The sequence below is a fragment of the Chiloscyllium punctatum genome, chromosome 20 (assembly GCF_047496795.1).
Source record: "Chiloscyllium punctatum isolate Juve2018m chromosome 20, sChiPun1.3, whole genome shotgun sequence".
NCBI lineage: Eukaryota > Metazoa > Chordata > Chondrichthyes > Orectolobiformes > Hemiscylliidae > Chiloscyllium > Chiloscyllium punctatum.
In genome coordinates, this window is record NC_092758.1 from 85,192,721 (window position 1) to 85,209,417 (window position 16,697).

Genomic DNA, 16,697 nt, shown 5'->3' on the forward strand with positions numbered 1-16,697 from the left:
ATGTCCGTGTTTAGTCTGTCACCCGAGATAGAAATGGAGAGGTCTAGGAAGGGGAGGGAGGAGTGTGCGATAGTCCAGGTAAATGTGACGTCGGGTTGGAAGGTGTTAGTAAAATGGATGAACTGTTCAACCTCCTCGTGGGAGCACAAGGTAGCGCCGATACAGTCATCGATGTAGCGGAGGAAAAGGTGGGAGGTGGTGCCAGTGTAGCTGCGGAAGATGGACTGTCCCACATTACCGATGAAGAGGCAGGCATAGCTAGGGCCCATGCTGCTGCCCATGGCTACTCCTTTGGTTTGGAGGAAGTGGGAGGATTGGAAAGAGAAGTTGTTTGAAGGAAGATCCCCCATCACAAAGGCCTCAAAGCCCTCCGCTTCTTCCTTTCCCGCCGAACCAACCAGTACCCTTCCACTGACACCCTCCTTCGACTGACTGAACTGGTCCTCACCCTGAACAACTTCTCTTTCCAATCTTCCCACTTCCTCCAAACTAAAGGAGTAGCCATGGGCATCTGCATGGGCCCCAGCTATGCCTGCCTCTTCGTAGGATATGTGGAACAGTCCATCTTCCACAGCTACACTGGCACGACCTCCCACCTTTTCCTCCGTTACATTGATGACTATATCGGTGCTACCTCATGGTCCCACGAGGAGGGTGAACAGTTCATCCACTTTACTAACACCTTCCACCCCGACCTCAAATTTACCTGGATCATCTCAGACACCTTCCTCCCCTTCCTAGACCTCTCCATTTCTATCTCAGACGACCGACTCAACACGGACATTTACTATAAACCAACCGACTCCCACAGCTGCCTAGACTACACCTCCTCCCATCCTGCCCCCTGTAAAAATGCCATCCTATATTCCCAATTCCTTCGCCTCCGCCGCATCTGCTCCCAGGAGGACCAATTTCAATACCGAACAACCCAGATGGCTTCCTTCTTCAAAGACTGCAATTTCCCTTCAGACGTGGTTGACGATGCTCTCCACCGCATCTCCTCCACTTTCTGCTCCTCCGCCCTTGAGCCCTGCCCCTCCAATTGCCACCAGGACAGAACCCCACTGGCCCTCACCTACCAACCCACCAACCTCCAGATACATCGTATCATCCATCGTCATTTCCGCCACCTCCAAACAGACCCCCCCACCAAGGATATATTTCCCTCCCCGCCCCTATAAGTGTTCCGGAAAGACCACTCCCTCCGCGACTCCCTCATCAGGTCCACACCCCCCACCAACCCAACCTCCACTCCCAGCACCTTCCCCTGCAACTGCAAGAAATGCAAAACTTGCCCACACACCTCCCCCCTCACTTCCCTCCAAGGCCCCAAGGGATCCTTCCATATCCATCACAAATTCACCTGCATCTCCACACATGTCATTTCTTGCCTCTGCTGCACCCGATGTGGCCTCCTCTAAATTGGGGAGACAGGCCGCCTACTTGCGGAACGTTTCAGAGAACACCTCTGGGACACCTGCACCAACCAACCCAACCGGCCCATGGCTGGACACTTTAACTCCCCCTCCCACTCTGCTAAGGACATGCAGGTCCTTGGCCTCCTTCATCGCCAGACCATGGCAACATGACGCCTGGAGGAAGAGCGCCTCATCTTCCGCCTAGGAACCCTCCAACCACAAGGGATGAATGTAGATTTCTCCAGCTTCCTCATTTCCCCTCCCCCCACCTTATCTCAGTCCCAACCCTCGGACTCAGCACCGCCTTCTTGACCTGCAATCATCTTCCCGACCTCTCCGCCCCCACCCCCTCTCCGGCCTATCACCTTCACCTTAACCTCCTTCCACCTATCGCATTCCCAATGCCCCTCCCCCAAGTCCCTCTTCCCTACCTTTTAGCTTAGCCTGCTTGGCACACCTTCCTCAAACCTGAAGAAGGGCTCATGCCCGAAACATCGATTCTCCTGTTCCTTGGATGCTGCCTGACCTGCTGCGCTTTTCCAGCAACACATTTTTCAGCTATAAACACCATACAGCCATCTGTATGTGTTACATTTGCTTATTAAAAGTACTGACTTAAATATGGTAAGCTTTATTCCTTTTATGCAAGTGTTTATCTGCATTGAAATAAGGTAACTTCTCCAACGTCAGATAACATTGACCATGCTTTGTGCAGCTATAACCTTGTATGCCTCTCTGTCTAAGCACCCTATGATCTGTACGTCCTTGTAGGTTATGATCTGCCTGTCCTGCTCGCAAAACAAAACCTTTCACTGGACTTAGCTATATGTGACAACAATAAATCAAATCTAATCCAAACAAGGTGTCAAATGCTCAAGGATGCAATGTTGTCTGACTGCTTCAAGCCCCCACTTCCCAACTGAGACCAAGTTTAGGTTGGATGCAAAGTTGATACTTCGTGCCAAGCGATGCACTAAAGTCTGGGCTAGCTGCCACCAATGCACAGTGGGGAAAGACCACTGTCTGTTTTCCTTCTGTTGAAATTAAATGGGGGTCCACTCAGTTATCGGACCCTTCTAATGCCTTAAGTACATGTACATATAGTCTTGTATGTGTAAGAGATGTCTTTGGGTTGTTTGGATAGAGTCAAACTCCAATGCTTGCTTATTTTCTTGATATGACACTGCTCAGAATTGAACTGTGCCTGTAACTAAAGATATTGTTGAATGAAAAAAGTATATTTTTGAAATAAAAAGTCCCTAATTTACTATTCATTTATTCCAGGCATGCACAATAAGCAGCAAATCAGGAGTAACATTTGTCCTTTAAGACCAACAAGTTTTTTTTTAATATCATCCCAAAATAACAGTACCCAAGGGAACATTCCTACAGCATTGATGAGACATTCCCCAATTACACCCATGACCCTTTTTGCCCTTCTTAAATCATCAGCTTGTGTTTCTTTGGAAACTGGTTAAGCGTAACAAATTAATCTTCTGTAGACTTCTCACAAGGATCAGAGAGAGGACTCTCTCAGTTCATGAGTCTGACCAATGTTCAAGAAAGTGAACTGATATTGTGCAATGTGCTTTCCAATACTCAGATTTTACAGAAACATACATGGTTACTTGTCCTTAAGATACATAACTGGCATACTCATTAAAAAAAATTAGCAACATCTCAGCTTATAGTATTCATGTTTTCACCATTAAATGAGGAGAAATTGAGGACTGCAGATGCTGGAGATCAGTCGAGAGTGTAGTGATGGAAAAAGCACAGCAGGTCAGGCAGCATCCAAGGAGCAGGTGAATCAACAGTTCAGGCATAAGCCCTTCATCAGGAAGAGATTCCTGAATGCCAGAAATGTCAATTCTCCTGCTTCTCGGATGCTGCCTGACATGCTGGGTCTTTCCAGCACCACACTCTCGACCATTAAATGATAGTATTTTCACATTTGAGGAAACACCCCTAGGACTGTAACAACTTTCCCTTTACCTATAACCTTCAATGTACAGCTGCTGTAAATTTCTGCGTTTCTTTCAGTCACAGGGTCATAGAGTCATACAGTATGGAAACAGACTCTTCAGTCCAACCAGTACGTGTTGAACATAACCCAAACTAAACTAGTCCCACCTGCCTGCTCCTGCCCCATTTCCCTCCAAAACCTTCCTATTCATGTGTTTATCAAAATATATTTTAAATGATGTAACTGTACCCACATCCACTACTTCCTCAGGAAGTTCATTCCACACACGAACCAACCTCTGTGTAAAAAATTGCCCATGATGTCTTTTTTAAATCTCTCTCCTCTCATTTTAACAATATTCCCCCATAGTCTTGAAATCCCCCATCCTAGGGAAAAGACAATTACTATTAACACTAACTATACCTCTCACTAGAATTCTATAAAGTTACCTCTCAACCCCCAACACTCCAATGGTAAAAGTCCCAGATGATCCAGCCTTTCTTTTATAACTCAAACCTTCCATACCCAGCAACATCCTGTTAAATCTCTTCTGAACCTTCTCTCGCTTGATAATATCCTTCCTATAACTGGGTGACCAAACTTGGACACAGTATTCCAGAAGAGGCCTCACCAATGTCTCGTACAATGTCAACATAACTTCGCAATTCCTATACTCAAAGGACTGAGCTTTGAAAGCAAGCATGCCAAATGCTGTAGGAACCAACAACTTCTGTTAATATGCCATTTACTCACTTCATTCAAATCGTCCTCTGGCGTTGCTGGTGTCCTGTCTGTTCTGTAGGAAGCCAAGGAAGATGTTTCTGAATCCATCGATTCTTCATCAAATCCAAAACATGTCTCTACCACATGTCTCTGAGAGTGCAGGACGAGAAGGAAAACAGTTATTCTCAAATAGCGAAAATTCCAACTTTCACCCATTCCCCAGAAGAGTTACAAATGCAAGAATAAAACACTCACTTGGAATCATGGGAATGGTAATGTCTTGTTTCCCAAAAGTTCAAAATTATCAGATATTATACAAAGATACTCTCCCCATGAGGGGTAATATTATCTCAGTATTTTCCCTGTCAAGCTCCTTAAAACTCCTGTACGTTACAATGAAATCACCTCTTATTCCTTGAAACTCCAGAGACTAGAATCCAAACATGTTTTTGCTGATTTTTCTCAGGTCTTACCATGTGCTGTGGAATGATTTAGGCACATTAACTGGAGTGTACTGGTAAGTAAATGTGCCAACATTATTTCTACAACAAGCACTAATCCTTAAAAATAATATTACAAATTAGTTTCTACATATACTTTCCCTCCAAAAAGTAACATGTGCATTTCAGCGACACTTTGATGACCTGACTGTAGAATCTTACTGACCAGACACTTTCAACATTGTGAATCAAAACATAGACGTCTGTGGCTCTTTCAAAAGTAAGGCAAGGTGTGTTGATGGGACATGTTTCAGATTTTCTTTTGCCTCTGCTTAAAAGTATTCAACTCATTAAGCTTCAACAAACCAGCAGAAGAGAGCCTAGTTCTCATCTTTCATTCATTTACAAAACAATTAAGCTTAAAGGCTACTTGATGATTGAGTGAGTTCTCAGCCACAGGGTCCTGCTGCGGGAATATTGCACCACGTGTAAGTGCAGAGATGTCTTGCACTACCTTGACTGGACACCCCTCCCGAACTGTGCTCCTGTTAGATGGGATGGAAAATCATAATTTAAACAAGCAGAGCCAACATGGATTCATGAAAGGGAAGTTGTTCCTGGTGACTGAGAGTTTTTCAAGGATGTCTTAATCAGAGTAGATAGAGGGAACCAGTAGATATGCAGTCTTTAGAATTCCAGAAAGTGGTCACCAAGGTACCTCAGAATGGCTAAGTCATAAGATAGGAGCCCAGGGTGTTGGATGGAGCACAATGGCATTAATTGAGAATCAGGAGAAAGTGAAGACTGCAGGTACTGGAGATCAGAGTCAAAAGGTGTGGCGCTGGCAAAGCACAGCCGGTCAGACAGCATCCGAGGAGCAAGAGAGTCGACGTTTCAAACATAAGCCCTTCATTCCTTATGCTCAAAATGTCGACTCTCCTGCTCCTTGGATGCTGCCTGACCAGCAGTGCTTTTTTAGCACCACACTTCTGGATAAAGAGAGAACTGGCAATGGTGAGTTGGGATAAGGGATTCTTTCCCAGTTTAGTGACCTCTAACCAGTTGCATTCCACAGGGACCAGCGCTGTGAGCAATATAAAATAACTTGCAGGAAGTGAATGTAGTGTAACCAAACTTGCAGACAACACACAAATAAGTGGAAAGGCAGATTGTGAGAGGGGTGCAAACAGTTCACAGATGGATGCTGATAGGTTAAGTGAGTTTGCAAGAAGTTGGAAAATTGAGTATATAATGTGGGAAAATGTGAAGTTGTTCATTTTGGCAGAGAGCACAAAAGAACAGTATTATTAAAACGGAGAACAACTGCAGAGAGCTGCATCACAAAGGGACTAGAGGGTAATTATACATAAAACACAGAAAGCTAGCACATTGGGTCCAGCAGCTAATCAGCGAGGCTAATGGAATGTTGATCCTTACTTTGAGTTAGAATTAGAATTCCTACAGTGTGGAAACAGGCCCTTCAGCCCACACTGCCCCTCCGAAGAGTAACCAACATTTACCCCTGACTAATGCACATAACCTACACATCCCTGAACACTAGGGGCAATTTAGCATGGCCAATCCACCCTAACCTGCACATCTTTGGACTGTTGGAGGAAGCCCACACAGACACGGGGAAGAATGTGCAAATTCTACACAGACAGTCACCTGAGGCTGGAATTGAACCCAGGTCCCTGGCGCTGTGAGAAAGCAGTGCTAACCACTGAGCCACTGTTCCGCAATGTACTTTAAGGGAGTTGAGTGTAAAGGGAGTAGGGAAGTCTACTGCAATTCTCCAAGGTGCTGGTGAGACCACATCTAGAGTATCAAGAACAGTTTTGGTCCCCTTATTCATCTTTTCATTGGAGGTGGCTCAGTGAAGGTTAATGGGGTGATCCTCGGTATAGAGAGACTGTGTTATGGGCAAAGCAAAATCATATTTGGATTCTAGTCTCTGGGGTTTTGAGGAATATGAGGTGATCTCATTGAAGCATACAGGAATTGTAAGGAGCTTGACAGGGAAAACACTGAGATGATATTACCCCTCATGGGGAGAGTCTCAGACCAGAATAATGGGGGCCCCAGCATAAGACTGAAATGAGGAAGAAATCCTTCTCTCAGAAGAATAAGTGTTTTTGGAACACCTTTTCACAGAAAGCTGTCATGGCAGAGTCCTTGTGTGCATTCAATGCTGAGATAAATAGATTCTTGATCAGCGGGAGATTCAAGGATTATGGTGGAAAAGGCAGGAAAGTGGACTGGAGAAATGGTGAATTAGTCATGATTCTGTTGAATGGCAGAGTTGGCCCCAGGAGCCCAACACCATCATCCTGTACTTTCTTCTTATGGAGACTCCACATACCAATTTTGCCCACCACCCACCCCCCCCCCAAACCTGATGTATTGATGTATTGGGGAAGATCTGGGGCAAGACTTTGAGTACTGGATCAGAACTGGATGGCAAGGCCAAGTGGGGAACACAACCTGATGACTTTCACAGGGTGAGGATGGACAGGAGACTGTCCAGCAGTCTGGGGTTTACGTAAGCGAGATAGGGGCAGTGCCTCCATCCACAGGCATCATAGAATCCCTGAATCCCTACAGCGTGGAAATAGGCCATTGGCCCAACAAGTCCATATCAATCCTCCGAAGAGTAATACACCCAGACCCATTCCCCTACCCCTATTACTCTGCATTAACCCCTGACTAATGCACCTGACTTACACATTCCTGAACATGGCCAATCCATCTAACCTGCATACCTTTGGACTGTGGAAGGAAATTGGAGCAAACCTACATGGGGAGATTGTACAAACTCTACACAGACAGACGCCCGAGGATGGAATCGAACCCTGGTCCCATGAGACAACAGTGCTAACCACTGAGCCACTGTGCCACCTCAAATCCTCCTGACAACTTTTAAATGACTAAAGGAAGAACTCAAGCAGCCATTCAGATTGGGGGTGGACGGGGGTGGGGGGGGGGGGGGGGAGGGGGGAGTGTGGTGAGGAGCAGGGGGAGGTGGTGGGGAATGAATACCACTATCTACCAACTTTTGGATAGCTGGTTTAATCACTAATGCATTGGAGAAGAGAACGCTCATCTGACAATGGGCCTTACTTTATTTCTTGTTTCCCTTTATTGGTTATTTACAACCGTTAAGAAAATGGCTGAGGTAAAATGGTACTGGCAAGGCCACATACCAGATAACGCTGTGGGTTTTTGTCTTAATAATGTCTTCTGGGTGAGAATTACTCTGTCCTCTTGAACAGACCAGTATAACAAGTTTCAAATCTTTGAAACAGCTCTTTAAGAAAGCAGTCTATGTCTGTGCCAACCAGCATCAATTACCTTTATATGCTTTGTACTTCTTTTGTGCCTCTTGCGACGAAGCAGCCGTTCTCTGTCCTAGGGAAAGGGAGTTTCACAAAGCTGAAATTGGGTACATTACAGAGAAGCCCACTGACGTAAGTGCGTCATTTCATAAAAATAGATAAATCAATAGTTTCATCACATGGGAGCTCCTCCCAGTGTGAACAACCCTTTCATCGCTCTGTGGGTTTTACACATGATACAATGGCACCATCGATGCAGAAAGAAAGTGATTTACAAAGCCCACATGCACATTCCTGGCCTTTTCAAATACTGGCACGAGGCATGAGCAAAGCTACCTGTCTGCCTTCCGTCTCTGTTTGCAGCCGCAACTGCTCAGAACGCTGGCTAATTCTGCACAGACTCGGATAAAGGTGCGGCATCCCAATTCATTTTCACAGAATTTTTGTTTTAAAAAGACATCAAAAGTATACATGCCTTCGGTAATCTTCCTAATCGCTCCAGAATACAGATTCCTACGTGATAGAATGGTCACATTTGCTCTCAGAATAACACGCAGCACTTTTAGACTTGGTAGAGGCCACACTACACTGCAGCATGTACTGTGTCCCTCACCTTCAAGCTGTCTATGCAGTACTTGACTTGAAATAGAAAAGCTATTTTTACCACGCAAAATATAATCTTAAAAATAACGTCGGTGGCTAGAATGGGTGATTTTTCTTCTACTGTTCAATTTTCTTTTGAAAAATAACAATGACCTTATATGAACCCAGTTCTTGCTATTTCTGTCTTAATAGCCATGGATCTCTCTTAATTGCAGAATTATCACCTATTCTCATATCTTGATCTCTTAAGCCTAATCACCTGTTTCCGAAAATCAGAATCATTTGCATACTGAAAATGTGTACCAAGGCTGTTTGCAGTACTGTTCGTGACTTGCCATAAGTTCGGAGATGCAGGAAGTGCTGGAATTTACTCTAGGGCTGGTATGTGTGTGTCTGTTTGTGAGGGAGTGGAGGGATGGGGAGAAGCAATCAGAAATTTTAGCATTTGCAAAAGTCATAATGTGAAGACAGAATGTTAACATCCCCAAACCATCTTGCTTGCCAAGGTTCCTGATGCCCAGTATGGCTGGGAGACAAATGGTGCAGAAAAATACTGCAAGGCCTCAGCCCATCACTTCCATACTAGCATTCAACAACAGCCAATTTCAGTAGAGTCTTGATGGGTGCAGCCATAATGGTGGAAATCTCAAAGCTTTTAATATTGGAAAAAGCATGCCTCTTCTAATCAGATAAGACAAATGTGCACTTTTTTTAATATATAGAATCCCAACAGTGTGGAAACAGGCCCTTCAGCCCAACAAGTCCACACCGACCCTCTGAAGAGTAACCCACCCAGACCCATTCCCCTACATTTAACCTGACTAATGCAACTAACCTACATATCTATGGGCAATTTAGCAAGGCCAAATCATCTAATCTGCACATCTTTGGACTGTGGGAGGAAACCGGAGCACCGGAGGAAACCTATGCAGACACGGGGAGAATGTGCAAACTCCACACAGACAGTTGCCTGAGGCTGGAATTGAACCCGGGTCCCTAGCACAGCGAGGCAGCAGTGCAAACCACTGAGCCACCGTGCCACTCACTACTTTAAAATAAACAGCTTAATGCATCAATTAAAATAGTAGGTCAAAAAATGGAACACATTAAGCATTCACAAAATATTCTTCAAGCATTGTTATTAGAATTAAATAATAACATTCCCCCCCCACCCCCCCATCCAATTAAAACTTCTCAGGGGACAGCTCTGTATTCATGTTTACACAAGTACCTGGAATGAAGATACCTTCAAAAGCATTCTCTGTGCTATTGAAAATATTTATTGTAAAGAATAAGAGTGTCCTTTGATTAGATTATTTTTCAGCATCAACGTAGTATGCAGCTTTTTTTTAAATGTACATATATCACTCTGATTGTTTTGAAGAGTGGGAAGATGTAGATTTGCCACACGCTCAACCTGAACTGTGCCAAGATTGAGGGGGCGGTTGGATGAGAGACAAAGTCTTTTCTTGAGGAGCCAATGGAAATTTGCAGCACTACTGAATCGCAATTGTGTAGCGCCAGTCAGTTGGTGATAAGTAGGCACTGCAGCATGCGGGCTGCATCGCTACTATGGCGCTAAATAATGTTAGGAGAAAATCTAAGAGCATCTATCCTTCACCTGTGGTTAAACGCCTCTCAGGAGTGAAGAAATGAGTGAGAGTACGACAATTCAACACGACACATGCAGGTGCCAATGAGATTCAGAGGACTCACCCTGGTCAAATCATCAATGATATTCTGCTGCTCAAGAACCTGAAGCTTTAAAAATTCCACTTCTTGCTCTTCATGGGCTTGGTCAAGATCATTTAAGGAACGTAATTTCTTCAGCGGAGCGTGACAACTGATTTTCTCTTTCTACAGAGAGAAGGGTTTTCGTTTAAAAGAAGGGAAATCCAAACAGTCTCGCAAATAAAAAAAATTTAGTATGTGATTCTTTGGGAAGGAAGTTTTGTTTTAGTTGCTTATCATCAATAGCAATGCCATATTGCTGGTCTGTAAGGAGAAAGGGAGGACTGCAGATGCTGGAGAGTCAGAGTCAAAAAGTGTGGTGCTGGAAAAGCACAGCAGGTCAGGCAGCATCCGAGATTAATGGAACTGTGGAAGATAGTACATAATCATAACTACGTGGACTCAGGCTGCAGGCTACTTGAAGAGTTATGACCTAATGCACTGTGTTCCAATAACTATACATCGTCGTCCAAGTTTGTTCATTTTATCTTATTTTAAATGGTAAATGCCCACCACTCTGACTCGCAATATTTCTCAGCCACTGACCATCTCACCTCAACTTGCAGCTTGTCAATATTTAATGAGCGCACTAGGTATTTGCATTCCCAATTCCCTTCTTTCCCTCAAAGAGGAGCTGCTCTCTGTTGGAAATCTTGCTCCAATTCACCTACCCATACAGCGTCATGCCCGCCTGTCCCTGCTTCCATGCTGCTCCTGGGGAGGCTCATTGCTCTAGCACTGTGCCACAAAATTAGTGTCCTTTTCTGGAGCCATTTGAAAAGAGTGGGCAGGACACACAGGCAGGACTTCCATCCCCAGTCGCCCCGAACCATGTTAGCAATTTCTCTCCTCACAACATGCTCCTAATGACCTTGAAAGGATTTGCACTCACCCCTTTAGTCAAGGTTAGGCCACCTTTACTCCCTCCCGAAAATGCCAGCCATTTCCTCCTCTCCCACAACCACCATCATGGCAGCGTCCAGTCCCTACAGTCAGGCTGCCAGGCTCCTGGCAGAGTCACATCAGCAGAGAGGATGATGATCAAACGCATCCCCCAAACTCCCCATGCACAGTGGGTCCACCCTCAGTCTCTCAAGCAGCCAGACCTTTCTTTCATAGAATCCCTACAATACAGAAAGATGCCATTTGGCCCTTTTGAGTCTGCACTAATGTTCTGAAGAACATTTCACCCAGCTCATGTAATTCTGCAATTCCCATGACTAACCCATCTAGCCTGCACACACTGGGCAATTTCTCACAGCCAATCCACCCCAACCTGGGCATCTTTGGACTCTGTGTGGCATGGGGTAGGGGTGGTCCAGAATACCCTGAACACCACAGGCAATTTAGTATGGCCAATCTACCTGAAACTACACATCTTTGGACAGTGGGAGGAAATCCACGCATACACAGGGAGAATGTGCAAACTCCACACAGGCAGTTACCTGAGGCTGGAATCGAACCTGAGTCCCTGGTGCTGTGAGGCAGCAGTGCTGGGCATTCCCACAGTGGAACTGAAAGGGGGGCAGAGTCATTAAACTGGTTGGTGTTCATTTCTGTAGCAGAGACTTATTTTCTAACTCCTCTCATCATAAGCCAGACCAAGACCAACCTGGACTAATAACAGGATCCATCTGGTAGCCATTTGAAAAGTTGGAGTTATATATTTTGAATAACTTGAATGTGAAAGTAATGTGAATAACCTCCAACTAGTCCATGCCGACCATAATCCCAAACTAAACTAGTCCCACCTGCCTCCTCCTGGCCCAGATCCCTCCAAAATTTTCCCATTCATGTACTTATCCAAATATCTTTTAAAAGATGTAATTGTACCCACCTCCACTATTTCCTCAGGAAGTTATTTCCACACACAAATCACCATATGTGTAAAAAATTCGCCCCCTCATATCTTTTTAAAATCGCTCTTCTCTCACCTCAGAAATGTGCCGCCTAGTATTGAAATCCCCCAGCCTAGGGGGAAGACAACTCCCACTAACTCTATCTACAGTCCTCACTATTTTATCAACTTCTATAAGGTCACCTCTCAACACTCCAGTGAAAAAAAGTCCCAGCCTTTCTTTATAACTCAATCCTTCCAGTCCCAGCAACATCCTGGTAAATCTCTTCTGAACCTCTCCAGCTTAATAATATCCTTCCTGTAACGGGGCGATCAGAACGCGAAGGAGATGGAGAAATAAACATGCACCAGCCTTTGAAATTACCATTTCTGTATTTTCCTTTGAAAGTACTTTGAGTTTCTCCTCCACACGTTGTAAAGATTGAGTTAAGTCATCATTTCTTTTAGACAGGCACTTGTTCTTCTCCAGTAGAGGTTTATATTGTTTCTCGGCTTCACGAATTCGCTTCAACTGAGAAACACAAGTTCAAAATTAATTTTCTTTGACCTTTTGTTTCCTTCCCAACCTGTCACACTACTGTTTGGTGTCCTCAGGCATCAGTTCCCACCAGTCAATGGCTCCCTTGGGCCCATTCAGTCAATAACACCGCTGTAAGGATTGTTCAAATTCAGGCAATAAACTACAATCTAATTTAAAATCTATTCTTCTGCATGAAATGTTAAGAATGTCAGTGGACGCAATTCAATAATCTTTAGGCTTGGACATGAAACTGAACTGAACTTTGTGCTTAAGTCAGGTACTGTTTAGAAGGCCCATTACATGGTCAAAACTTTGGTATGTGTTTAATTTCCTGTGGGGGAAATGCCAAACATCATTATGGAGGAACATTAGAATTATTTGCCTCAATTTCACTTTTGTTAAAAGCATTTTACGGTGCACCTCAATCTTGAGGTTCTCACTCTCACTCTCACTCTCACTCTCACTCTCACTCTCACTCTCACTCTCACTCCTCCATCAGCCATTCCTCCCTCTAATCTCAGGCTTCCTGTTGGCCACCTAACCAGGGGAGCTTGCTACCATCTTTAATTGGAGAGTGAACAAAAACCCTGGCTGTTAATTGGTCAGCTGGTCAAATATTACCTAATGTTGTTGTGATGTCAGCTCAGGACCCTCAAATTAGTGTCACATTGAGGCCCTGGCCCCTGACAGTCTTGACCAAAATGATACATGCAATGATGTTCATACTCTTTTATGTAAATGAGTAATTCCTTGAGCAAGGAATGCTTCTGATTTTCCTCTACTCATGCAGCATTTGGAGAAATGCTATAATACATCAAATGGCAGACGTTATATAAAATGACAGAAATGCTACAACATAAAAGGAGACCATTTGACCCATCACAATTGCACTGACTCATTAAATGACCATCATTCCCTAGTGCGAGTCTCCTGCTTTATCCCATATTGTTGGCATCCAACTAAATGTAAAGAAACAACATTTTTAAAAATGTTTAATAACAGAATCAGCAGTTGTAACAGGTGTCACAAAGCTGGACTCTTTTTTTCTAAAAGCTGTTTCTTTTCTCAAGGATACTGTGTCCTTGATTTTTTTTCAAGAGGGGTCATAATATCCTCCCGGCTCCAAGGTGACTAGTTTGTACAGAGATGAAAAGGATTTTGAGAGGCCTTTTGTTTATATGTAAACAGATCAGACTTCAGGCCAATGTGGTCATGTTTTAGAAGTGACCTGTATAACGAAAGGGGAGTGGTCAGCTCTGTAGCTGAGCAGTTCAATCCAGAACTAGTTAGGAGCTCAGCTGTGTGGATACAGGCTCTCTCTCTCTTTCTCTCTCTTTCTCTCTCTCTCTCTCTCTTTCTCTCTCTCTCTCTCTCTCTCTGTCTTGCCCTCCCCTTCTGTCCTTCTAACTTTAACTCATTATCATTTGTTCCAGTTTTACTGTTAAAGGGGGTTTGCTTATTGGGACTGTTTTGTATATTTGGAACAGCCTAATTAAGTCTAGTTTGGATAGACTGAGTTCTGTAGGGGTTCTTTATTCTGTTCTTTGTGCTTCATTGTGTAATCTTGTGAATACATTTTTGTCTGTTTTCAAACCTGGTAGTCAACCTCACTCCGGGTAATTTTCACTGTACAGTTACTGAAACAAATTGCAAAGTTATGTTCTGGGTTGCAAACTGAAGAATGTTTTGAGTGGTCTGGCCCAGTCAATAACACAGGCAATGCAACAGGCCCGATGAAAGGCATACTCCTGGGTTTGCGTTTCAAAACAGACAGGTTCCGAGATTTTCATCATCTTCCCATTATTTTTATCCAAACAAACACTTACTGCCCTCCAATTGAACCCACCCACATCACATTTCCAGGCACTGCTTTCCATATTGGGAACTCTCACAGAGAGAAAAAAAAGTTTACTTCTCATTTCATTCTTGCTTTTGTAAATCACTGTTTATCTATGCCGTCATGGTCCTGTTCCTTATACCAGCGGGAACAGTTTCTCTCTATTTATTCGATCAAGCCCATTCATGGTTTTGATTTCGGGAGTTGGGAGTTTGGTCACTGGATAACTCTCTGTTAGTTGAAGTCAGATGTGTCACACCTTCTCAAGGGATAGAGCAATAAATGCTGCCCCTGCCAGCCATACACACATCCCGTGGGCAAACAGGGAACAAAAGTCTATTCTGAGCTTTCATAAGTTTGTGGCCACGTGATCACTTCCCAATTAAAGATGGTGGCAGGTTCACCAGGTTACGTAGCCAATAGGAAGCCTGAGATTAGAGGGAAGAACTATCAATATGTGAGAGGGAGGGGGCACCTCAAGACTGAAGTCCACTCTGAAGAACTTTTAACAAAGGTGAAATTTCGATTGGTGGGCATGGGAAAGGGGAGGGGGAAAGAAGGGAGGAAGGGGGAAAGGAGGAGGGGAGGAAAGGGGAAAGGAAGAGGGGAGGGAAGGGGGAAAAGGAAGAGGGAAGGGAGGGGGAAAAGGAAATGGGGAGGGAGGGGAAAAGGAAGGGGGGAGAGAGGGGAAAAAGGAAGGGGGGGAGGGAAGGGGAAGGAAGGGTAAAGGGAGGGGGAAAAAGGAGAGGGGAGGGTGGGGGAGGGAGGGGAAAAGGAAGAGGGGAAGGGGTGAAGGAAAGGTGGAGGGAGGGGAAAAGGAAGTGGGGAGGGAGGAAAGGAAGGAAGAAGGAATGGAGGGGGGGAAGGAAGGAGGAGAGAAGGGGAAAAGAAGAGTTAAGGGAGGGGTGAATGGAAGAAAGGAAGGAGGAGGAATGAAGGGGAAGGAAAAGAGGGAAGGAGTAAAGAAAATGGGGAAAGTGGGGCAAGGGACAAAGAGGACTGGGGATGGGGAGGAGGAAGAAAGGGGAGAAGGAGGAAGGGAACAGTAAGAGGAGGGGGAGGGGTGAAAGGAAGAGGGATAAAAGAGGTGGAACAGGAAGAGGGGGAAAAAGAAAGGGGAGAAGGAAGAGGGGAAAGGAAGAGGTGGGAAAGGAAAGGGGGGAAGTGGGAAAGGAAAGGGGGAAGGAAGAGAGGGGAAAAGAAGAGGGGAAGGAGGGGAGAAAAGAAGGGGAAGAAAGGAAGAGAGGGTAAAGAAGAGGGGAGGGGTAAAGAAAGGGGATAAAGAGAGAGGAGGGGGAAAGGGAGGATGGGGAAGAGGGATGGGCATTTATGGCCCATCTGCCATTGCCCCAGAGGGCAGTAAAGAGTTAATTATATTGTATGGGTCTGGAGTCATATGTGGGTCAGACTGGTACGGATGGCAGATTTCCTTCCCTAAAGGACATTAGTCTCGGCTAATGATAACCATAAAAACATTGCTGCTTGTTACAGAAAGACCACATGGCTCTCTAATCCCTTTTATTGGAAGGGAAACTACAAACCCTACTTGGTCTGGTCTATAAGTGACTACATACACAGAGCAATATGGTGGTCTCTTGCCACAAGCAGATCAAGCAGAGCTAGAAATTGGGTGTGAACCTGTAAAGCTGCAAAATAGGAGTATTTGAATGCCAATCTATGGAAGCAGGAAGTGAGAGACAGGACTAATACCACAAGTAATGGATTAGATCCAAATTCTGAAGTCTTGCCATATCCAGTCATAAATGGAGATAGAGAATTACACAACTCACTTGAGGAGGAGGCTCCACAAATATCCCCAACCTCAATGTAGGGGGAAGCCCAGCACATCAGTGCAAAATACAAGGTTGACGCATTTGCAGCAATCCTCAGCCACAAGTGCTGAGTGGATAATCCATCTTGACCTTCTCCAGTGGTCCCTCGTGTTACAAACACTAGTCTTTAGCCAATTTGATTCACTCAAAGTGATAACAAAAATGGCTGGAAGTACTGGTTATGGATCCTGACAACATTCCAGCCACAGTACAGAGACTTCTACTGCAGAACCCAGTGTGGTCACAATATGGGAATCGACCCAATAATATGGAAAATGGCCCTGGTAGGTCCTGCACACAAGAAGCAGGACAAAGTCATTCTGACCAATTACAGTCCCATTAGACTTCTGCTGATGAGCAATAAAGTGATGAAAAGGGGTGTTGAACACTGCTATCAAGCAGCATCTGCTCAACAATAACCTGCTCACTGATAC

The 16,697-nt window shown here is 44.7% G+C and overlaps 1 protein-coding gene across 4 annotated transcripts in view; it reads right to left on the minus strand.

Annotated features, from left to right (window-relative positions):
• The window catches only part of jakmip2 (janus kinase and microtubule interacting protein 2), a 280,290-nt gene that overhangs the window by 99,189 nt on the left and 164,404 nt on the right, over positions 1–16,697 (minus strand). For all 4 annotated transcript variants that reach the window (XM_072591148.1, XM_072591149.1, XM_072591150.1 and 1 more), the window contains 4 exons: positions 12,439–12,585; positions 10,202–10,342; positions 7,899–7,955; positions 4,138–4,257 (listed from right to left, as the gene is read on the minus strand). In XM_072591148.1, coding sequence (XP_072447249.1) covers positions 4,138–4,257; positions 7,899–7,955; positions 10,202–10,342; positions 12,439–12,585 — 465 coding nt within the window. The remainder of the gene's footprint in view (positions 1–4,137; positions 4,258–7,898; positions 7,956–10,201; positions 10,343–12,438; positions 12,586–16,697) is intronic.